This window comes from Schistocerca gregaria, chromosome 4 (genome assembly GCF_023897955.1).
Source record: "Schistocerca gregaria isolate iqSchGreg1 chromosome 4, iqSchGreg1.2, whole genome shotgun sequence".
Taxonomy (NCBI): Eukaryota; Metazoa; Arthropoda; class Insecta; order Orthoptera; family Acrididae; genus Schistocerca; species Schistocerca gregaria.
Genome location: NC_064923.1, coordinates 351,697,501 through 351,722,711, shown reverse-complemented (window position 1 = coordinate 351,722,711; position 25,211 = coordinate 351,697,501). Strand labels below are relative to the sequence as shown.

The 25,211-nt window shown below is 44.7% G+C and overlaps 1 protein-coding gene across 1 annotated transcript in view; it reads left to right on the top strand.

The window, feature by feature from the left end:
- LOC126267724 (probable cytochrome P450 305a1) overlaps positions 1-23,496 on the top strand; it is a 79,087-nt gene extending 55,591 nt beyond the window's left edge. Inside the window, exons 2-3 of the mRNA XM_049973025.1 lie at positions 15,827-16,081; positions 23,246-23,496. Of these exons, the coding sequence (XP_049828982.1) occupies positions 15,827-16,081; positions 23,246-23,496 (506 nt within the window). The remainder of the gene's footprint in view (positions 1-15,826; positions 16,082-23,245) is intronic.
- The last annotated feature ends 1,715 nt before the right edge of the window (positions 23,497-25,211 follow it).

Below are 25,211 nucleotides of genomic sequence, written 5' to 3'. Positions count from 1 at the left end.
GCATCTAATTAGACGTACTTAATGGTACGTGTAAAACACAGAAAGAGACAACATTCACAACACCACATAATACTTAAAAAGTAAATAGCTCCGGCTTTCCTAACTTCGCTTAGGCGGAGAAAGACGACGATATTTCAATTATAAAATTTGAAACTTTACAAATTTTAACACATTTACGAGGACGTAGTCAAAATTGGTGGTGGTGGTGGTGGTTAGTGTTTAACGTCCCGTCGACAACGAGGTCATTAGAGACGGAGCGCAAGCTCGGGTTAGGGAAGGATTGGGAAGGAAATCGGCCGTGCCCTTTCAAAGGAACCATCCCAGCATTTGCCTGAAACGATGTAGGGAAATCACGGAAAACCTAAATCAGTATGGCTGGAGACGGGATTGAACCGTCGTCCTCCCGAATGCGAGGCCAGGGTGCTAACCACTGCGCCACCTCGCTCGGTCATAGTCAAAAGTAATGTCCGAATGTCTAAAAACTCTTACAACTTTTTACACAAAGTAATATTTATCACCATTCGACATCTTTATTCTTTATATAGAAAAATTTACTTCTCAACATGGTTATCCTGGCGACGAACGTATTTCTCCCAACGAGAGACCAGTTTGTTGACACCTTCACTGTTTAATGTTTGACTTTGTTGACGAGGCAACAACGTCACATCTGCTTACACTACTTCCTCATTATCAAAGCGAAGTCCTCGAAGATATTTGTACGTTTTAGAAACAGATGAAAGCCGGATGGGACCATGTCGGGTCTGTATGGAGAACGATCGATGATAATGGATCCAAGGCGTCGGACTGTTGCAGACGTCGGAGCGTGCGTCTGTGGTCTGGCATTGTAATGCGGAAAGAGACGGTGATCCATGTGTAGAACGAACTTTTCTGTAGTTAGGAACTCGGTTAAAGAACGCTATTTCTCACGCGTCGACGTAGTTACGTTGAACACCGCCATGTTACACGCTAGCGCAGTGGTTCCCAACCTGGGGTAATTACCCCTTGAGAGGCCAAATGAAATTTTCTGAAGGGTGAAAACTTAAACGATTCGATTCTATATAGGTCACAAAACTAAAATATTTTCAAAAGATCATTAATGTTATAGCAATTTTGTAAGACTGGTTTTGAATAGGTATGTTATCAGTAATTACTTTTTCCCAGTTAGTACAATTAATGCGGAGGAGATCCATCCACAACGCACACGTATAGTGCTTTGTCGAGTACATCAGCCGGCCACTGTAGCCAAACGGTTCTAGGCACTTTAGTCCGGAACCGCGCTGCTGCTACGGTCGCAAGTTCGATCCTGCCTCGGGCATGGATGTGTGTGACGTCCTTAGGTTAGTTAGGCTTAAGTAATTCTAAGTCTAAGGGACTGATGACGTCAGATGTCAAGTTCAAATGGTTCAAATGGCTCTCAGCACTATGGGACTTGACACCTAGCCGGCCGGTGTGGCCGAGCGGTTCTAGGCGCTTCAGTCTGGAACCGCGCTGCTGCTGCGGTCGCAGGTTCGAATCCTGCCTCGGGCATGGATGTGTGTGATGTCCTTAGGTCAGTTAGGTTTAAATCTAGGGGACTGATGATCTCAGATGTTCAGTACCATAGTGCTTAGAGCCATTTGAACCATTTGAACCCATTGGGAAGGACGAAGGTTCAAACCCGCGTCCGGCCATCCTGATTTAGATTTTACGTGATTTCCCTCAATCTCTCTAGGTAAATGCTGGGATGGTTCCTTTGAAAGGGCATGGCTTACTTCCTTCCACATCCTTCTCCAATACGCTGGGACCGATGACCTCGTTGTTTGGTCGTTTTGTCGAAATAAACCAAGCAAAAAACAGACCTATCGTCATAACTGCAAACAGAGTGATATGGTGCAGTGATGAGGCACTGACCGGATTTTGGGAGGATGGTGGTCCAAAATCCAGTCCGGCCGTGAAGATTTGGGTGTTCCAGGATTTCTCTAAATCACTTAATGCCAACGCCAGACTCGTTTCCTCAAAAGGCTTGGTGGCCTGAGCTGGTGTTTCGTCTCTAATGACCTCGTCGCAGACAAGGAGTTAAACTCTAATCGTCCTTCTTTCTTATAACTGCAGCGTAGGTTCTGTACATAACGTAGATAATTTTGCCCCCTCCCCAATCTGCCTTCCATCCCTAATAACTTCAGAATCTAAGAGAGTGTATTCCTATCAAAATTGTAAAAAAACCTTACTTTACAAATGCCATAAATGTAGCTTTACTTTTTATCGGTTGTTATATTTCTCCGGAATCCTTAAGTGACCTTACTTTAGGTTGCTTCTACCAGTCGTTAGATTCTTTGGTAGCGAAGTGGTGTTAGAAGTTTGCAGCGAGAACTTATTAAACCGAATATTCGGTAACGCTCATATTTTGTAGCAAGTGCCTTCTTCAGCATTGAAATTACTAGGACCTATGTTTTTCTTGAGAGTATTATGTTTTATTATGACATAGTTTACAACTGACCTCAATAATTCTGCAGGAACATCGTGTATTTCAGGTCCCTTGTTTACTCGTAGGTCTTTTCTTGAAGTGTTGCTTATCCCATTTTAGCTTCATGCACTTCCTCTTCTTTTTCCACAATACTCTCTTCATGTTTCTTAGCCCTTCTCCACATTGCTTTAGTATTTCAGCCCCATTTTTTACGAGGGCGCTTGCTGAGATCTTGGTTATCGTACAGCTAGTTCCCTTTTCTCTGAAATTTTCTTTAATTTACCAACATACGACCGCTATGTTTCCTATAATGACACATCAAAACGTCCCACAAATATTCCCCAGATCATAATCTTGTAAATACCGCCTCCTTCAACAATAGCACAGCGTCTTTCTCTGAATGTTGCATCGGGACAAGCTGACATCCTTCCACCCTGTAGGCCAGGAAGCCAGATTCATTGGCGAAGATTAAGAATCGGCAGCCAATAGCACCAAACTGTACAGTAAATTTCAGTCATCTTCATAAATTCATACTGATTAGATGGGTGGATTCACCTTCGAAGTGCCATATGCTGTAATCTTAGCCGAACTGTTGTCGTAGACAAGAGGTTGGTTCAAAAATGGTCAACAAACTCTGCTACATCAAGCATGGGGAGCGACAACGATTGAATCTTTTAGAAAAGGAACATCGTAGCACTTGATCTCTCAGGTTTCCCCAGCGTCAGTGGTGTACTTCTGAGTGATGTTTTAATTTCATGAGCAATATTTCGATGGCCGATCCGGTGCTCCTATTCAGGTTGGAGTCCCGGCAGTGAGTACACTTCGCAGTACAACTCGCAACATCTGAAGAAAATGACTGTGTCCGTCATCGAAATATTGTGCGTAGAATGAATATAACAGTTCTACTCCACACCTGGATGCATACCATTATTTCCACATTCATGCGTATACGTTTACAGAAACATAAATTTGGAAGCTTGAGCATGTGTCTGAACTGCTTTCACCACTCGACCATTTCGCTAGCTGAAACTGGGTACCTCCTGGTTGCTACCTCCTGGTTGCTTTGGGCTCTGCAGCAGTCTCCACAGTTATTATTCCCAGTACTATCATAAATTCACTCACGATATATTTTCACCAGAGAACTTGTGAACAAAGAACAAATTTTGCCGTTTGAAAAGCACCACACATAATGAAATGCATCAGCTCCTTGCCGTATACGACCATGATAGCAGTGAGTTAAATATGTACAAGGAAGGAAGGAACAAAAATTTGGTTTAACGTCCCGTCGACATCGAGGTCATTAGAGACGGAGTACAAGCTCGAATTGTGTCAAGGATGGGGAAGGATATCGGCCGTACTCTTTCAAAGAAACCATCCCGACGATTGCCTAGAGTAATTTAGGGAAATCACGGAAGATATAATCTGGATGGCCGGACGCGGGTTTGAACCGTCGTCTTCTCGATTGCTAGTCTAGTGTGCTAAACGGTTCGTCACTGCGCTTGGTAAAATATGTACAAATCGCCAGTTAGTACCATTACTTGCCAACTTTACTAATTCACATCCCATAACACTGTTGAACTACAGAAAAATATCCTAGCTGAATGTAAAATTTATTGAATCGTCTCCCTGGCCACCTCCAAGCCAAGCTAAGGCAGACACTTAAGCAACATCTGCATTGGAATGTCAAATAGATAGGGGATCTGATACTGCAAACAGCATGAGGCCATTGATACACATCGCTCGAGCGAGGTATCTGAATCAGCAGCTCAGCAGTATGACCTAACTGTGAAGAGAGCATAATATTCTGCCAAGTTGGAGCCTTCTATTAGCTGCCCTCTTGGGGCCAAACTGACAGAGTCTGGTGCCCTGTTGAACTGTAAATGTTTGGGGAAGTGCGCTAGCTGCTATAGCACGGCTTGCATCTGTAAGCCTAGACAAGTTTCCATCGCTTTCCTCTGGTGAAGAGGCCATGACGTAACTCTGCACAACCACTACCGTTCCATGCAGAGCTCCAGGGAGCTTCCTTGAGTGCGTCCTAGTAAACCGAGTCATCACGCTGTTGAGCGTCACTGCCGAACGGGCAACGCCTGCCATCAACTGAACTGGCTACCTAGCTTCGCGCCGCTTATACTGTGCTGGCAGCCCTGACCATGCTGACAACCTCGAGACCTCTGAGATGGACGCATGTACGCATCCCGATCCCACATACCACTTCTACTGTGTCCACTGCTGCCACAGAGAACATGATTCAATTGCAAAACTAAAAACAGTAAACGTGTAAATCGCTAATACTGTTTCAATAGCACCCCAGCATGAACAACAGGCCTTTACCACTGCACTCCACACTTCGTCATTATGCAACACTGGGAGTACAATCCCACCAACACCTACAAGACTTTATTATTAATCCTCTGCGGACGTCGTGAGAAATGCGACTCGATAATTTGAGAGAACATTTACCAAACTTGGGCCACCATTCCACAGATATAAGTACATATGTACTAACAAAGGCAGTTTCTCCTATTGAAGTTAGAATTGAATTGTAACTACAAATTCACAAATAATTTGCAAACAATGGACCACTGCGTTTTAAAAAAATTCTTTATTCATTTATTGTACTTATACAAGTTAACCCACTACCTAAATACGTTGGTCCTAATTTCATATTTTATATTTCTTCAGCTATTGTTTCTACACCACAGTAAGTACTTATAACTACTCCACCACTACAGGGATCTCTAGCCTTCCATTGTTTAGTTTATACCTATGTCTAAGTATTAGCAAGTGTATAGCCGTGTTCTAGGGGTAGCGTCTTTGATTCATAATGAAAACTTCTTCGGTCCTGGGTTCGATCCCCGCCACTGCCTAAATTTTGATAATTAATCAGCATTGGCGGTCGAAGACTTCCGGCATAAGAAGTCAGCCTCATACTGCCAACGGCCTTGTCAAAGAGGGCGGAGGAGCGGATAGAGGTTCAGGGCATTCTCTTGTCCTAGGGGTGGGAAATTCCCCCTAAAGGCGGAAGAATCAGCAATGATCAACGACATGAGGATGCACAAGGCAATGGAAACCACTGCATTAAAGACACGTATAGTGTATCCGCAGGACATGTGGCCTGTCGTTGAAGAAGTGTCATGATGAACTCTCCATTGGCAAAAGATTCCGGAATAGTCCCCCATTTGGATCTCCGGGAGGGGACTGCCAATGGGGGGGGGGGGGGGGGTTACCATGAGAAAAAGATTGAATAATCATCGAAAGGATAATGTTCTACGAGTCGGGGCGTGGATTGTCAGAAGCTTGAACGTGGTAGAGAAACTAGAAAATCTGAAAAGGGAAATGCAAAGGCTCAATCTAGTTATAGTAGGGGTCAGTGAAGTGAAGTGGAAGGAAGACAAGGATTTCTGGTCAGATGAGTACCGGTTAATATCAAAAGCAGCAGAAAATGGTATAACAGGTGTAGGATTCGTTATGAATAGGGAGATAGGGCAGAGGGTGTGTTACTGTGAACAGTTCAGTGACTGGGTTGTTCTAATCAGAATCGACAGCAGACCAACACCGACAACGATAGTTCAGGTATACATGCCGACGTCACAAGCTGAAGACGAACAGATAGAGAAAGTGTATGAGGATATTGAAAGGGTAATGCAGTATGTAAAGGGGGACGAAAATCTAATAGTCAAGTTTCAGCTAGTAATAGCGAATAAACTGTTCAAGAATCACAATAGGAGGAGGTACACTTTGAGAAGGCCGGGAGATACGGGAAGATTTCAATTAGATTACATCATGGTCAGACAGAGATTCCGAAATCAGATACTGGATTGTAAGGCGTACCCAGGAGCAGATACAGACTCAGATCACAATATAGTAGTGATGAAGAGTAGGCTGAAGTTCAAGACATTAGTCAGGAAGAATCAATACGCAAAGAAGTGGGATGCGGAAGTTCTAAGGAATGACGTGATACGTTTGAAGTTCTCTAACGCTATAGGTACAGCAATAAGGAATAGCGCAGTAGGCAGCACAGTTGAAGAGGAATGGACATCTCTAAAAAGGGCCATCACAGAAGTTGGGAAGGAAAACATAGGTACAAAGAAGGTAGCTGCGAAGAAACCATGGGTAACAGAAGAAATACTTCAGTTGATTGATGAAAGAAGGAAGTACAAACATCTTCCGGGAAAATCAGGAATACAGAAATACAAGTCGCTGAGGAATGAAATAAATAGGAAGTGCAGGGAAGCTAAGACGAAATGGCTGCAGGAAAAATGTGAAGACATCGAAAAAGATATGATTGTCGGAAGGACAGACTCAGCATACAGGAAAGTCAAAACAACCTTTGGTGACATTAAAAGCAATGGTGGTAATATTAAGAGTGCGACGGGAATTCCACTGTTAAATGCAGAGGAGAGAGCAGATAGGTGGAAAGAATATATTGAAAGCCTCTATGAGGGTGAAGATTTGTCTGATGTGATAGAAGAAGAAATAGGAGTCTATTTAGAAGAGATAGGAGATCCAGTATTAGAATCGGAATTTAAAAGAGCTTTGGAGGACTTACGGTCAAATAAGGCAGAAGGGATAGATAACATTCCATCAGAATTTCTAAAATCATTAGGGGAAGTGGCAACAAAACGACTATTCACGTTGGTGTATAGAATATATGAGTCTGGCGACATACCATCTGACTTTCGGAAAAGCATCATCCACACAATTCCGAAGACGGCAAGAGCTGACAAGTGCGAGAGTTATCGCACAATCAGCTTAACAGCTCATGCATTGAAGCTGCTTACAAGAATAATATACAGAAGAATGGAAAAGAAAATTGAGAATGGGCTAGGTGACAATCAGTTTGGCTTTAGGAAAAGTAAAGGCACGAGAGAGGCAATTCTGACGTTACGGCTAATAATGGAAGCAAGGCTCAAGAAAAATCAAGACACGTTCATAGGATTTGTCGATCTGGAAAAAGCGTTCGACAATATAAAATGGTGCAAACTGTTCGAGATTCTGAAAAAAGTAGGGGTAAGCTATAGGGAGAGACGGGTCATATACAATATGTACAACAACCAAGAGGGAATAATAAGAGTGGACGATCAAGAACGAAGTGCTCGTATTAAGAAGGGTGTAAGACAAGGCTGTAACCTTTCGCCCCTACTCTTCAATCTGAACATCGAGGAAACAATGATGGAAATAAAAGAAAGGTTCAGGAATGGAATTAAAATACAAGGTGAAAGGATATCAATGATGCGATTCGCTGATGACATTGCTATCCTGAGTGAAAGTGAAGAAGAATTAAATGATCTGCTGAACGGAATGAACAGTCTAATGAGTACAAAGTATGGTTTGAGAGTAAATCGGAGAAAGACGAAGGTAATGAGAGGTAGTAGAAATGAGAACAGCGAGAAACTTAACATCAGGATTGATGGTCACGAAGTCAATGAAGTTAAGGAATTCTGCTATCTAGGCAGTAAAATAATCAATGACGGACGGAGCAAGGAGGACATCAAAAGGAGACTCGCTATGGCAAAAAAGGCATTTCTGGCCAAGAGAAGTCTACTAATATCAAATACCGGCCTCTATTTGAGGAAGAAATTTCTGAGGATGTACGTCTGGAGTACAGCATTCTATGGTAGTGAAACATGGACTGTGGGGAAACCGGAACAGAAGAGAATCGAAGCATTTGAGATGTGGTGCTATAAACGAATGTTGAAAATTAGGTGGACTGATAAGGTAAGGAATGAGGAGGTTCTACGCAGAATCGGAGAGGAAAGGAATATGTGGAAAACACTGATAAGGAGAAGGGACAGGATGATAGGACATCTGGTAAGACATGAGGGACTGACTTCCATGGTACTAAAGGGCAAAAACTGTAGAGGAAGACAGAGATTGGAATACATCAAGCAAATATTTGAGGACGTAGGTTGCAAGTGCTACTCTGAGATGAGGAGGTTAGCACAGGGGAGGAATTCGTGACGGGCCGCATTAAACCAGTCAGTAGACTGATGACAAAAAAAAAAGTATTACTTATTATATATCTTTCTCTGGAATCTGTTATTAAGATACATCTATTTTATCCTACTAGCCTATGCTACGTGCAGCGTTACAGGTGTGCCAGTGATCTATAAACCTGATTGTTGTTGGGCTTGCCCACCGAGCTTACCCCAGTGGGCGTGCCCCTGGCACTGGGCTGGCCGATGACTTCGTTTCGCTGCAGTGCTATACTAAGAAGTTTCATCCTATTTTTCTACATACTAACCTAATTTTTATATCTAATGTCTCAATTGGTGCGTGTCTTGATCAGTGGTGATGCACACCCTCCCCCCTAATCGAAAGCAAGGCGGATCCCAGCCGTGAAGTGGCTGGCCAAGTCCAGGCCCGACGGAACAGGGAAGGTGCACGGAGTGTAAATCAGTATGACTTTTACTGGTTGTTCCTTAGAAATTCCCTAAGGACCTTTTTTCAGATCTCATCTGAAAGCTTATTTAGGACACTGAATGTGTCCTCTTGCCTAATCAGGTGGTGCATGTCGTTTTTTGGAAGTTGTTGTCTTAGTTGATTTCGTATGTCAGGTTGTGGAGCACCCTGCACAGCGTCACAGTCGCATGTTTATGTAGCCCGCTTCCCGAACCGACACAGGTATGTCGGGTAGGGCCCATGTCCAGTAAGGAAGAGCAGCAACCCTCTCATAGGGTTGAAGCATGTGAGCTTTAAGCGTTCCTCTATGTCCGGCAACAGCTCATAGGTTCTGCGCCCCGTTTCCTTATTATTCCACTGATCCTGACATAGTTCTAATCTTCTCCTTTTTGTTGCAAGCTTGTCCCCAACATAGACTCCCAATATTTCCATTATTTTTCGTTCCTGACCTTCTTCACCCAGTGCCAGGCAGCCTGCTCTCTAGTGGACAGATCTCCATTAGCACTATAAGTGCCCCTCCAGGAGTTCTTCTATATGCTCCTACTGAACGCAGAAGCATACTTCGCTGCACTTTTCTTACAGCCATGGCAGGCATGACCCTCGTGAGCCTGTGTGCCCAGAACCCTGTTCCGTATCCTACTACTGATGTTAGGATGCTGTTATGGTAAAGTTTTATTAGGTTAGGTGGGAGATGGAAAGGTTTGTGACCTATTCCGATAAGTTGTTTAACAGTACCAGAGACCTTTGTGATACGGTATCAGTGTGTGATGTAAAGTTCCACCTCTCATCGATGACTACACCTAGATATTGGGCCTCACGGCGCCTAAGAACTGGTGAGCTGTTAATTCTTACAGTTGGACTTATAGCAATTGACCTTTGAGTAACAGATATGTTGACTTACTAGGCGCAGTTGTCAGTTTTGTCTTGCGGCACCATGCTGTCAGAATAGTTATGGCTCTCTTTACTTTGGGCTCTAAGTCCTCGCGGCTCCGACCGCCAACCAGCACGTCGTCACTGCTCTTTAGGTCTTCCAGAAGTGGTTCCATGTTGATGTCCCAAAAGAGAGGTCCCAGGACAGAGCCCTGAGGACATCCTTTAGTTACTTTCTTACTGACTTTTCCGCTAGGTGCCGATAGCCAGACCTCCCTGTCTTCACAATAACTCCTCAGACAGCCAAAAAGCGGCCCTGGACAATCCTCCCGCAAGCAGGAGAAGAGTGAGGGTCACCACAGGTTGACAAAGGCGCCACTGATATCCACCATGATGCCGACTACATACTTGTGCGGGGCAGAGTCACAGACATCGGCAGCCAGGGCAACTGTGTCAGACGCCAACTGGAATCCGAACTGTCTGTCACTCATCCTACACAGTGCACGGTGTGCTGTCAGCCTTCTGCTAGCAACCTCTCAATAAGTTTGCCGAGTAAGTCCAATAAACTGATGTGTCTGTATGACTTAATTTCTGTGGATCTTTTTCCAGACCGTTTTTGATTATTACTACATTTGCTTTTTTCTAAATTACTGGGAAATTCTCGAGTCGTAGATACTCGTTTTACAACTCAGTGAGAGGTGCAACCAGTTGGGAGGCGAGGAATTGTACCACCTCTTCTATAATGGGCCAGGAGCCATTCCCCTCTTAAGGGCCTTGATTTGGGCAACTACTTCTTCTTCAGAGAAAGAGTAGAGCATATTGTTGTCCTCATAGGCCCTTTGGTCTTCCCTTCTGATTCTGTTTTGTTCTTCTGATTCCTCTTCATCGTCAAGCAATAGGACCTGAAGGAGGAGCTTGGCGGTTTCCCGCCAAGTGTCCATCCTCTGGCCCCCATCTCTGATGGTGGATAACACTATAGTTGGTTTTATTTTTTCCCGTACAAGTTTGTACAGGACACACAAAGGGTCTATAGCCAATTGGCTTTGAACAAGTTTCCCCAACTCCTCATCCTGGCTGCCCTGAGCTCATGTTAAAATTGGTCTTTGCTCTCTCTTTGCTTTTCTACCCAGACAACATTCTGCTCGTAATACCTCCTCGCCCTCCTTACAGCCTGGCGCATCTGTCCCAGTTCGGCAGACCATGGTGTGGGGGAGGCTGCGACAGCTCTACTCCTGGTTGGTACAGCTGCCCGTACTGCCCTGGTAATTGCTTGTGCCAGTTCTTCGGCCTATTCCTCCTTGTTTTCATCACCATCTGGCAATATCGGTATGTTGTACCCCGTCGCTAAGTGGTCCCAGTTTGTCTTATTATAATTAAGCTGTATCTCTCACCCTATGTCCCAGTGGCACTCCCTGTCCCCTATAGTAAATGTTATTAGATTGTGTTGTCGTTATCCTGTCCCATACTTTCCAGTCTGTGATTTTTGTGAAAAGATTTGGCGTTACTAATGTAACGTTAATGTTTGAACCCCCCCCCCCCCTCTGCCAGAGTAGTTGAGGGGTTTCCTTGCCTGTTGACGACCAAAAGTTGCAGTGCCATGACCGTTTCCTCTGCCTTTTCCCCTCGGTCGTCTTGAGTGCCACTGAACCATAGGGGGGGACTTTGCGTTTATGTTTGCAGCCATGATAAATTTACGCCCCCACAATGTCGTGGCTACTTATCCAAGAATTCATCTATTCCTATTCCATATTGGAAGTACATGTTGATGACGTATAACACTCCTGCAGGTGATTGTAGCACCACGACACTGCAGTGGTCACTGGAAAATTGGGCAAGGACTGTGGCTCTTAAAGCTCTGTTGGTGATTATGACTGCGGCGTTTGGTTCTGCTCCACAGTAAATCACTTGTCAATTGGCAGTCATGAATGGGATCTGCCCAGTTTGGGAGTACGGCTCCTGCAGAGAGAGCATGTCCAGACTCTTCTCCTCCACCACATTTCAGAGTTCCTGCAGGACTAATTTACTATTGTGACTCTTAATTTGTCCCACGTTTATATGGCTCACGTGGAAAATATGTATGGATGTGTGACTCTGGCCCCTATAGTTCATCACGATCAAATTTTTCGTTAGGTCTTTCAAACACTTTTTTAACCAAGTGCCACAGGGCCCCAAAGTCAGTGGAGAGATTTTTTTCTCTTGAGCTGAATTCTATCTACAGCCTCCACTACCGGGAAGGTGATGTTTCGACCGTATTCGTGGCCAAAAAGCACCACATGCCTTAAGGTTGTGGTGAGGACAGCCGGCTCCTCTAGATGAGACAACTGCAGAGTGTGCTCCAGGTTGGGGTATATTATTGCAGGATCAATTCCCGATCCTCTCTGAGGAGGTGAGCCTGCAGGTGAGCATTTTTAAAGGTTTCCCATTCCACGTTGTCAAAATTTTGGTTGTACATGGTCCCGTATACGTCACAATCCTTTAGTGCAAGTGGCACATCATACAGGATCACCAGCGGCTTACGCCTTTTCACATTTAATAGTTTGGATTACTTTGGAATTTTTTAGAATTTTGTCCCCATACTCTCAAGTTGCAACATCTACTAATATGACATTTTTGGTTGCTTTGACTTTATTAATTTTAATTTTGTTTTTAGCAGGGTTAATGGCGGTAGTGATCTCCTGCATCTTCTCTATGGTCTGGTCAGGCAGGGGCCTTTGTGGCTGCTTGCGCTACCACTCCAGCCCATGTTTTGTTGGTTACTGTCTCAGTCTTTCATTTTCCTTTTCCAGTTCTTCAAGTCGCCCCTCAAGCTTCGCACTAGCGATAGCCCAGGCGGCAAGTTCATTTTTTATTGACAGGACTGCAGCCTGTCTGATTTTACCATGTTTAACATTAGAATCTAGGATCTGACTGATTCTTGTGTGTCTCTCATATACGTTCTCATCGTTCTGTCCCACTTCCTCCTGCGAGGTAGGAACAGCAGACATATTCGCCCTCGAAAACGCACTCGATTCACTCGTCTCTGATTTAGCCATGTTTGTGACGAGTGATGGGAAAATGGGAGCCCATCTCTTGCTACGGACCGGCTCCTCTGGCAAGAAGGAGGAGGACGAGGAGGGGGGGGAGGGGGGGGACTGATGCAGCCCGCCCACCGGCCTCACCCCAAAACCAAGGGCACTTTAGAGCTGCTGGGCTCTACGCGCCGTCGCCAGCACACTGGTCCCCCTCGGTGGCCCCGTCACCGACGATTTCACCTGACGTTCCTTGGCAAGTGCAACTCGCACTCCGGAGAAGCGGATGCACCACTCGTCCTTCGCCGCTTACTAGCCCGAGCTTCCACCTCTCGGGCAAGGACCCACTCCTACACAGGTTGTGGGACGGTTACCCTGATGCTCGGCGGTCTGCCAGCTAACCTGGCCCAGGCGATGTAACCACCTCCTGGGTTTGGCAGAACACGTCCAGGTTAACCACGGGCGCGGCGAAGCACACTTGTCGACTCGCGCCGCGATCCCACGCCGACAAAGGAAGTCGCCGGCATGCAGAGCACCTGCTGGTCTGTGCCCTGCGAACGTAGGAACTGATGTTCGGTCCCTTGACACAGCTCCCCCTGTGCCACGCACCCTTCGCTTTCGTATCGGGTTGCTCCGCAGCTCTCCCTTTCGTCGCAAGGCAGCGATCGGGCGGGCCCGAGAAATTCCGACCTTAACGTGTGCCACCACAGGAAGGTGGAAAGAGTCACTTGGGAAGGAGAGGCCATATGAGACGCATCACTTCGCCTTGTGAGGCCTGTCGCGGCGCCTGAAGCGATACGAGCCTCCGTGCCTTACGTGGCGCTGGCAATGGGCGCGGCCACACCAAGCGCAGCGTCAAGCAACCGACCTCACACCAGACGTGGACCATTGTTTACTGGAACGGGTTGGCTTTATTATAGGATATTTTCACACGCGTCCGTTTCCGCTGATAATTATAATACGCCCTGTATATACGCCTGCGGCACCCAAGATCAACAATGGACAGAATAAGATATGGAAGTGCAGTGCCTTCGAAATTCGAGGACCGGAGTCCGACATCTCCCATGGGTGTGTAGCTGTAGCCCCCTGCAAATATTCGAAACTCTATTTCATTCTTCAAACTGTCGTTTCGTCTGGAAAGGAAAGCAATGTCGCTGAAGCTCGCGTAAATAGTGTGTGTGAAAGAGCTGGTTAAGAGCTGAATTAGCACGTTACGGCAGTGAAATATGAAATTAGATATACTATGTGATCAAAAGTAGCTGGACACTTGGCTGAAAATGACTTACAAGTACGTGGCGCTATCCATCAGTAATGCAGGAATTCAATATGGTGTTGGTTTACCCTTAGCCTTGATGACAGCTTCCACTCTCGCGTGCATACGTTCAATCAGGTGCTGGAATGTTTCTTGGGAAATGTCAGCCCATACTTCGCAGAGTGCTTCACTGAGGAGAGGTGTCGATGTCGGTCGGTGAGGGCTGGTACAAAGTCGTAGTTCCAAAACACCCCAAAGGTGTTCTATAGGATTCAGATCAGGACTCTGTGCAGGTCAGTCCATTAGAGAGATGTTATTGTCATGTAACCACTCCGCCACAGGCCATGTATAATGAACAGGTCCTCGATCGTCTTGAAAGATGCAATCACCATCCCCGAATTGCTCTCCAATACTGGGAAGCAAGAAGGTGCTTAAAACATCAATGTAGGTCTGTGTTGTGATAACGTCACGCAAAACAACAAGAGGTGCAAGCCCCCTCCATGGAAAACACGACCACACCATAGCACCACCATCTCGGAATTTTACTGCTGGCACTACATCCGCTGGCAGATGACGTTCACTGTGCATTCGCCATACCCACACCCTGTCATCGGACCGCCACATTGTGTACAGTGATTTGTCACTACACATAACGTTTTTCCACTGTTCAATCGTCCAATGTTTACGCTCCTTGCATCAAGCGAGGCGTCGTTTGGAACTTACCGGCGTGATGTGTGGCTTATGAGCAGCCGCTCGACCATGAAATCCAAGTTTTCTCACCTCCTACCTGTCATAGTACTTGCAGTGGATCCTGATGCAGTTTGGAATTCCTGTGTGACGGTCTGGATAGATGTCTGCCCATTACACATTACAACCCTCTTCAACTGTCTGTCTCGCGTACAGACGTATGACACAAGTGATACCCAATCACCTGACCATATTCCGCGGAGCGCCCCATTCTGCTCTCTAACGATGTCTAATGACTACTGAGGTCGCTGATATGGAGTACCTGACAGTAGTAATTGGAAGCACAATGCACCTAATATGAAAAACGTATGTTTTTGAGAGTGTCCGGATACTTTTGATCACACAGTGTATATTGAAGCATTTGAGCTATGGTGGTGCAGACTGCTGTTAACGTAGACTGATAAACAGTAGCGGCCGGTGATCATGTGCTAATGCGCTACAGTAGACCGCAAATGTCGCACTTAAATTATGCCATTTCTCTTCCAATGCTAGCCGGAAATCGCATAAATAAAACGTATGCCATTGCTCATTGAATGCGAACGGGAAATCTCATTAAAAGTATGCCATCTTCCTTTGAATGCGCAGTGGTGTGCAAATGAAACGGACGTAAACATGTTTTATAGCGCTCTCTTCACGGTAACTGTAAACCAGTGCCTCCCCGCGCACGAGTATCTGCTGCTCCTTGCCTGACAAATTTCATCGCCTCCGCGCGGTTATCATCAGTCGCGTTTCGCAGCAGTGACAACAGAAACTCTCACAACCTGAAGACGTGAACAGTTGTATCGCTGGAGCATTGTGAGATTTGTACAATACTGTCAGGCGGCAAACACGACGCATGTCTCTGCATTAATTATTTTATATACAGGGAATACTTACCGCAGTATCATACATTTGTGCGCCAGTCAAACAGTTGAATGGTTGTAGCAGACTCATTCATGAATACGTACTTGAATGCAGTATTTAATATTGCGCCTAGAATGTGCATGAACTCACCCTGCTTTCAAGGAATTAAATGTATAACGTAGAAGACAGGTTAGGTGGAAAATATCGCTAAAGCACTAATAATGAACTACTCCAAAGACGACTTACTGTTTACTTCCACAGGTCCGACTTGGCTTCCCTTGGTGGGCAACCACCAGGACATGTGCCGGCTGAGCAAGAAGCTGGGATCGCAGCACGAGGCGTTCACGTACTTATCCCAGAAATACGGATCACCCGTGATTGGTTTACATCTGGGCGGCGAGCTGACCGTCATCGTCTCCACCAGGAGCCTCATACGTGAGGTGCTCACGCGGCCCGAATTTGAAGGACGGCCCCAGAACTACTTCGTGCGCCTCCGCAGCCTGGGGCTGGGGAAAGGTGAGTGGCACTGCTGTTAACGTAATAAAGCACGTCTGCAGGAAGTTATATGTGAATCGATTGGTTTCATGTTCTGCTTCACTGCAACTACGACAACTCACCGCCCAAATGGCAAACTGTAAGACATAAATAAAACGCGTGGAAGTTCATCCGAGTGATTGGAGGGGGGGGGGGGGTGAGTTAAACACAAAATAAAGTGACTGCGTGGGTAAGTGCCTCACGGAAAATACAAAGATCTTGGGTCCTACGCCTACACATATTTCACAAACCGCGGTAGGGCCCTTATGCGAAATGTACGTTTGCCACAGTAGAATAGTCCTTCAGCCAGTCGCAAATGCCGGTTGTCTAAATTTTCTCAACAGTGTTTCACGAAAAGAATGGTGTCTTCCCTACAAGGATTCCTTTTTGAGTTCAAGGAACACTTCAGTAATGCTCACATGCTGATCGAACTTACCGGTAACAAATATAGCCGCACCCGCCTGCACTGCTTCGATAACTTCCATTAATCCGACATGGTGGGCTCCCAAACACACTGACGGTACCCAAGAATGTGCCCCACTAGTCTTCGATAAGCGTTCTCCTTTTCTAGATGCGCTGCACTTTCCTAGAACTCTCCCAACAAACCGACTTAGGCTGTTCACCTTCCCTACAACCGATTTTACTTGCTAGTTCTATTTCATATCGTGAATCTTCGTGACTGTGCTAATCTGTATTCGAATATAACAGTGTTGTTTTTCCAACTCATCTGCATTTACTTACATTTTTATACATTCGAATCACCACGCCAAAATAGAAATTCTAAGTCTTTTTGTCACCTTCTACAGACACTGAAGGACGATACTTTCCCGTACACCACAGCGTCATCAGCCAACAGCTGTAAACTGCTGCTCACATTGTCCGTCAGATAATTTTTTCTGCATATAGAAAATAATAGCGCTCGCTGGGACAGCCCTGGTGGCACCCTTCCTGTGATGAAACTCGCCGTCGAGGGCTGGGTTCTATTGCTCAACAAGTCTTCGAGCCACTCACTTAATTGAGAACCTATTCCGTGTGCTTGACTTTCGTTAACATTCTACAGTAGGTCGCTGTGTCAAACGTTTTCCAGAAATCTAGTAATATGGAAGCTGCCTATTGCCATTCAGCAACAGCTCGTAGGGCACCGTGCACAAGCGATGCTTTCCCAATCCGCGCTGATTTTTGGACAGAAGCTTTTCTCTGTCAAGGAAATTTACTATATTCGAACGCAGACTATGCTCACGAATCCTGCAAGTAAACCGATGTTAAGGACATTTGCCTGTAATTTTGCGTGTCCGTTGTCCTGAAATACTGAAGTCGTCTGTGATTTTTTCAGTCGTTTGGGGCTTTACGCTCGATAAGAGATTCACGATAAATGGAAGCTAGTTCTCTGTAAAATCGAACTGGGGTTTTAAAATGTAGGACTGCCTACACTTGATTGTTCCGTCCACTGACGGAACGTTAGTCCACTAAGACACTGACCTAGTTCGAGGTGACGCGTGCACATTGGCTTGCAAAAAATTATACTCCAACCACTATTGTGGCTCCTTCAAGGAAGAGTGTTCATTTGTTTCCAGCAGCACATTTTTAAGCATAGGTGCAATTCGTGCTCGTGTAGCATGTGGAATGCTCTCAGTTTCTCGGAGGCGTTGATTCACTCTTGCAAACATTCAACTCGCGTTGTACCTTCGTGCAGGGTATGCTTCTTGGTACGTTCATGGAGCCCTCCCGTGAACTGCCGTTAGTCATGCCATGTATGAAATGCATATCCGCACAATCCTCGTTTCTGTAATGTTCCATGTTGCCATCAACATTTGTAGGACACAACTGATGCTCCGTAGACAACTGACTTGAGTGGCACTCATACTGTGCTCTCTACTGTAGCATTCATTCTGTTTACAACTCGTCTCGAAAATGTAAACAAAGACCACGCCACGGACTGTCATATGGTGTTTACACATAATCACATCGATAGTGGCTGGTAACCACAAAATCGCAAATATTTCGCAAGTAGTTCGTTTGCGAAGCTGTGTTTACTTGGAGTGTAGTGTACTTTCATCTATATGCTTTTATGCCTTTAATTATGATATGCCTTGTTGTTGTTGTTGTAGTCTTCTGTCCAGAGGGTGGTTTGATGCAGCTCTCCACGCTACTCTATCCTGTGCAGGCCTCTTCATCTCCGAATAACAACAACCTACATCCTTCTGTATCTGCTTACTGTGTTCATCTGTTGATCTCCCTCTACGATTTCTACCCTCCACGCTTCCCTCCAGTACTAAATTGGGGATCCCTTGATGCTTCACAATGTGTCCTACCAACCGATCCCTTCTTCTAGTCAGGTTGTGCCACAAATTCCTCTTCTCCCCAATTCTATTCAGTACCTACTCATTAATTACGCGATTTTCCCATCTAATCTTCAGCATTATTCTACAGCACCACATTTCGAAAGCTTCTGTTCTCTTTTTCTCTAACCTATTTATCGTGCACGTTTCACTTCGATACATGGCTACACTTCATACAAATACTTTCAGAAAAGACTTCCTGACACTTAAATCTATACTCGATGTTAGCAAATTTCTCTTCGGCAGAGACGTCGTTCTTGCCATACACAGTCTACCATTTATATCCTCTCCACTCCGATCATCATCAGGTATTTTGCTCCCCAAACAACGAAACTCATTTACTACTTTACGAGTCTAATTCCCTAATCTAATTCTCCCAGAATCGCCCGATTTAATTCGACGACATTCCATTATCATTATTTTACTTTCGTTGATATTCATCTTACGTCCTCCATTCAAGGCACTGTCCATTCCGTTCAGCTGTTCTTCCAAAGCCTTTGCTGTTTCTGACAGAATTACAATGTCATCAGCAAACCTCAGAGTTTTCATTTCTTCACCAAGGATATTAAATCCTACTCCAAATTTTTCTTTTCCTTACTTTCCGCTTGCTCAACATGTAGATTGAATAACGTCGGGGATAGGCTGCAACCCTGTCTCACTCCCTTTCCCACCACTGCTTCCCTTCATACCCCTAGATTCTTATATGTACCATGTGGTTTCTGTACTCATTGTAAATAGCCTTTCGCTCCCTGTATTTTACTCCTGACACCTTCAGGATTTGAAGGAGAGTGTTCCAGTCAACAATTTTAAAAGCTTTCTCTAAGTCTACAAATGCTACAAACGTATATTTGCCTTTCCTCAGTCTATCTTCCAAGATCAATCGTAGGGTCAGTATCGCCTCATGTGTCCCAATATTTCTGCGGAATCCAAACTGATCTTCCCCGAGGTCGGATTCTACTAGTTTTTCCATTCGTCTGTAAAGAATTCGCGTTAGTATTATGCAGCCGTCATTTATTAAACTGATAGTTAGGTAATTTTCACACTTGTCAACACCTGTTTTCTTTGGGGTTGGAACTGCTATATTCTTCTTGAAGTCTGAGGGTACTTCGCCTGTGTCGTACATCTTGCTCACTACATGGTAGAGTTTTGTTAGGCCTGTCTCTCCCAAGGCTGTCAGTAGTTCTAATGGAATGTTGTCTACTTCCTGGGCCTTGTTTCGACCTAGGTCTTTCAGTGCTCTGTCAATTTCTTCACGCAGTGTCATATCTCCCAGTTCATCTTCATCTACGTCCTCTTCCATTTCCATAATATTGCCTTCAAGTACATCGCCCTTGTATAGACCCTCTATATACTTCTTTCACCTTTCTGCTTTCCCTTCTTTGCTTAGGACTTGTTCCATTCGAGCTCTTAATATTCATACAGGTGGTTATCTTTTCTCCAAAGATCTTTTTAATTTTCCTGTAGGCAGTATCTACCTTACTCTTAGTGATACATGCCTCTACACTCTTACATTTGTCCTCTAGGTATCCCCGCTTAGCCATGTTGTACTTCCTGTAGATCTCATTATTGAGACGTTTGTACTCCTTTCGCCTGTTTCATGTACTGCAGTTTTAAATTTTTCCTTTCATCAGATTCAATATCTCTTCTGTTACTCAGGGATTTCTCCTACCCCTCGTCTTTTTACCTACTCGATCCTGTGCTACCTTCACTGTTTCATTTCTCAAAGCTATCTAGTCTTCTTCTACTGCATTTCTTTCCCCTTTTCTTGCCAATCGTTCCCTAACGCTCTCTCTGAAACTTTCGACAACCACTGGTTCTTCCAGATTATCCAGGTCCCATCTCCTTAAATTCCTACCCTTTTGCAGTTTCTTTTTCTTTAATCTGCAGTTCATAACCAATAAACTGTGGTCGGAGCCCACATCTGCCGCTGGAAATGTCTTACAATTTGATATGTGGTTACTAAATCTCTGTCTTACCATTATATAATCAATTTGAAACCTTCCAGTGTTTCCAGGCCTCTTCCAAGTATACAACCATATATCATGATTCTTAAGCCAAGTATTAGCTATGATTAGTTATGCTCGGTGGAAAATTCTACCAGGCGGCTTCCTCGTTCATTCTTTACCCCCCAGTCCATATTCACCTAATAGTTTTCCTTCTCTTCCTTTTCCTACCATCAAATTCAAGTCTCCATGACTACTAAATTTTCGTCTCCCTTAACTATCTGAATAATTTCCTTTATCTCATCATACATTTCTGCGGAGCTAGTTGGCATATAAACGTACTACTGTGGTAGCCGTTGGCTTCGTGCCAATCTTGACTACAATCATGCGTCCACTTCGCTGTTCGTTGTAGGTTATCCAAGTTACTATTTTTTTATTCATTATTAACCCTATTCCTGAATTACCCATATTTGATTTTGTTTTTATAACCCTGTATTCACCTGCCAAAAAGTCTCGTTCCTCCTGCCCCCGAACTTCGCTAATTCCCACTATATCTAACTTTAACCTATCCATTTCCCTTTATACATTTTCTGACCTACCTCCCCAATTAAGCGGGCTGACATTCCACGCTCCGATCCGTAGAACACCAGTTTTCTTTCTCCTGATAGCGACGTCCTCAGCAGTCCCGAATGGGGAATTATTTTACCTCCGGAATATTTTACCGAAGAGGACGTCATCATCATTTAATCATATAATAAAGCTGCATGCCCTCGGGAGAAATATGCAGGTGTAGTTTCCCCTTGCTTTCAGCTGTTCGCAGCACCAGCATAGCAAGGCCGTTATGGTTACTGTTACAAGGCCAGATCAGTCAATCATCCAGACTGTTGCCGCTGCAACTACTGAAAAGGTTGCTGCCCTTCTTCAGGAACCACGCGTTTGTCTGGCCTCTCAACAGATACCCCTCGTTGTGGCTGCACCTACCGTGATGAGGCACGAAAGCCTCACCACCAGTGACAAGGTCCACTGTCCATGAATGCCTTAGATACCATAACAATACGACAACGCAGTCACATCTCGGGAAATAGTTAATGAAGAGAATGTTGTTGGTTTTAATTTTCTGTGTCGCTGGACATTAAACATATATTTACACGTGACGTTACCTTTGAGTGAACGAAATGAGCACTTCCAGTGTCATGTCACGTGATCTGGGTGGCCAAATCATTCTCTCGTATTGTCCAGACTGGTCTTCAAACCAATCGTGAACAATTGATGCCCGATGACATGACGCATTGTCATTCATAAAAATTCGATCGTTGTTTGGGAACATGAAGTCAATGGATGGCTGCTAATGGCCTCCAAGTAGCCAAATATAACCAGGACCCACTCCCTTCCATGTAAACACACCACACAACATCGTAGAGGTATCAACAGTTTGCACAGTGCCTTGCTGACAACTTGGGTCCATGGCTTTGTAGGGTCTGCGCCACACTCGAACCCTACCATCAGCTCTTACCATTTGGAATCGGGACACATCTGCCCAGGTCACGGTTTTTCAGTGGTCGAAGGCCCAGTGGTCACGAGCCCAGAGAGGCTTGCAGGTGATGTCATGCTGTTAGCAAAGGTACTCGCATCAGTCGTCTGCTACCATAGCCCAATAATGCCAAATTTCGCCTCACTGTCCTAAAAGACACATTCGTCGTACATCTCACATTGATTTCTGAGGTTATTTCACGCAGAGCTGCTTGTCATTTATCACTGACAACTCTATGCAAATGCCACTGCTCTCAGTTGTTAAGTAAAGGTCATTTGCCAGTGCATTGTTCATGGTGAGAGGTAATGACTGAAATTTTGTATTCTTGGCACACTCCTGACACTGACTTCTGGTAAAGAAATGGGCCACATTCAGTCATAATGAACAGAGCTTCACATCTTACCTCAAGCCATAAATACCTCAGTTCCCCAGATCTGAATGCAGTTGGTCATTAGAGGTGATGGCGTTCATACCAATAGCATTCAATTCAGTGATGTTATGGTTTAGTGACATTTATGTTTTACATATTTCAGCAATTCTCATAAACATGCTACTTACCATTTCTGAGAAGGCAACATTCAGGTAACCATGGCCTCTCACTCATCAGCCTTACCATTGGTAGTCATCTATCACTTTTATGATATGGAGGCTGAGGGTCTTCCAACACCAGTACATCTCATGGTGCTTATCACATTAACATATCGTCACTGCAGGGTTAAAGAGCCATCCTGTGCCTCAGTTTCTAATCATCATGGTACGCACCTTGCAGGTGCTACAGCCTACATGTACAATGGGGCCAGGATTGTCCAACTACATGACTTCCAGCAGCATGGTACATCTCTATAAGTCAACACAGATCATTGTGATCTTCCAGAGTGGGATTGAGGGTGCCCTAAACAGTGTAGGAACACTCTCACACTATAGCTCCACCTGCAGAAAGGCAGGCAGCAGCTCACAAGACATCAGCTGAACTGCTGGAGAAGTGGCACTGGTGACAGCCAAGCCAGGCCAACAACAGGAGTCACTGGAATTCCAGAACGTCCCTGGTATGAAACGTCAGCTGCTGGTGATAAGGAGAAACTGAATAGAAAATCTGAACTAATAAATGTAAACATGGTAATCATGTTTTATTAGCGCCAAAGATATTCTACAGGCCCATGTCCTGACAGTTTTTCCCATCACAACTTGTGCTCTGTCTCCAATTACCTCAATGTTGACGAGAAATTATGCCCAGATATTTCTTTTTTTCTTTGTACTTCTGACTTGATACTGAACATCTGGTTGGGTAGAGCGTCAAACATTGAGCTGATTGGCAGGTGTTTTTGCTGTGCAGGAGTAACGTTGGTGGATGGCAAGTTGTGGCATGAGCAGCGCGCCTTCGTAATGCGCCACTTGCGCTATCTGGGCTTCAGCGGGGCTGCTATGCAGGAGTTGGTGGGTGAGGAGGTGAGCGCCCTGCTGGAAGAACTGAGCTGCAGCCGTGAGAGACCGACGCAGCTCAAGCAGCTGCTGGCGCCCTCCGTGCTCAACGTCATTTTCCACTTCTGCGCTGGTGAGTGTGCCCAACCGTCCATCGACTGCTAACCAGTGTATAATTTGTGGTTCTTTCTCTCCTTCTCACTTAATTAATCCAGTCACATAAAATACGGAGCTGCAGTTGCATGTTGCTGTGGCATTCAAATTGTAAGACAAGCTCAGCTTACCAATGCGTTCTCAAGCTGTGAATTACTGCTCCCAGGACCATCGCGGCCTTTCAGTAGGGGTGTCGAAGTGGTTTTATAAAAACAATACTTTCGTTCATTTGCTTCATGAATAAAGGAACAAGTGTGCGCTAGTATTGATCTAGCAGGCTGGCAATAACTATATAGCTCATTTGTTTTTATTTAGCAAAGAAATTTTGAAGGCAACTTTTGTCGAATACAGATCGTTTTAAATTTTTGTTTGATTGCATTCAAATCACGGTAGTGTGGTCAACAATCCATGAGAATACTCTTCCACAAATAAAAATAACTAACGCTAAAGATGTTAGGATTCCTACAAAAGCTCTTCATTCATCTAAGAAAGTTGCCTACTTTGTGGCCAAGAGAAAGAAAGACCTTCTTCCACTAGATGCTCTGCATATGGTACCTATTATCTCTTTGATAAAGCTACAAACAACCACAATGATGTGCATCTAACTTATTAAGTGTCGTTTAAAAATGATAAAAAGTTTCACGAAGATCATCTTTGTGGCAGGAAAATAACTTTTCAAGCAAAAGTAGTCTTTTATGTCTGAAAGAACAGACACCAAGCAGATTCCGCAGCTGTGATATGTATCATGTAAATTAAAGGTGGCGGGGAGAGGAAGAAAAGGAAAGGGATGGAACTGAAGGTATCAGCTGCTTCGGGACTTTCTGTGTAGTGAGCGGCGACGAATGAAGATGTGTGCCGGACCGAGACTCGAGCCCGGGATTTCCTGATAATTAGACAGTTGCATTAGCCGCTATGCCACCCGGACACACACAGTGTTAATGGTAAAGTGGGCGGGCTATCTCGGTACGCGCCTCAGCTGACTCACCCTCCCACCTGGCGCCACCGCTTTTCCATAGTCCCTGTCCATGTCCTCCATGCTCACTAATTTTGGATTCTCGTCGGAGACCGAATGTAAACGTGCACCCGCTCTGGTGGTAGTGCATTCATAGCCCGCTGAGGCGTAGCAGTTATATGAATGTGAAGTATCTCTTCTTTCGGACAAATCACTTTGCGATGATAACAGTATAACTCAAAATATTTTGTTTTGTTATTCCTTCCCACACAAAACTCTTCCCTAAAAATATCTACACTCAGCCACTCTTGTTAAAAAGTTATCTTTGTTTAACATTCTCACTGAAGCAACCATTGCTACATTACGTTTCCTCATTAATTAATCAGGTAATCACTGATCATGAAGTCCTTTCCATTTTCGTTCTACTGTTAATATGCTTCTCCACGACAGTCACTGATTCTCAGACATGGTCTGTATCAAACATAATTCTCTTGATTAATCCAAAGCAGCTTTCTGCTAACTAACTAAAATATTTTCCGATCTACAAACCGAAGTAACACTTTTTACTATTTATTTCACTTTCTACCAAGTTCTACACGTTATTCATATGGGGGCATAGCAGCGCATGACCATTCCATAAGGAAGCTCAACATTGACTTTCCTTCTCATGCAAAGACCGTGCAGTACCACTAGCGCTGGGGCGTTGTTGTCATTATACAGCAAAGCACTGCTTTTCAGAGAAACAGGTGCGAGCAGTGAAGGAAGGTGTGCAATG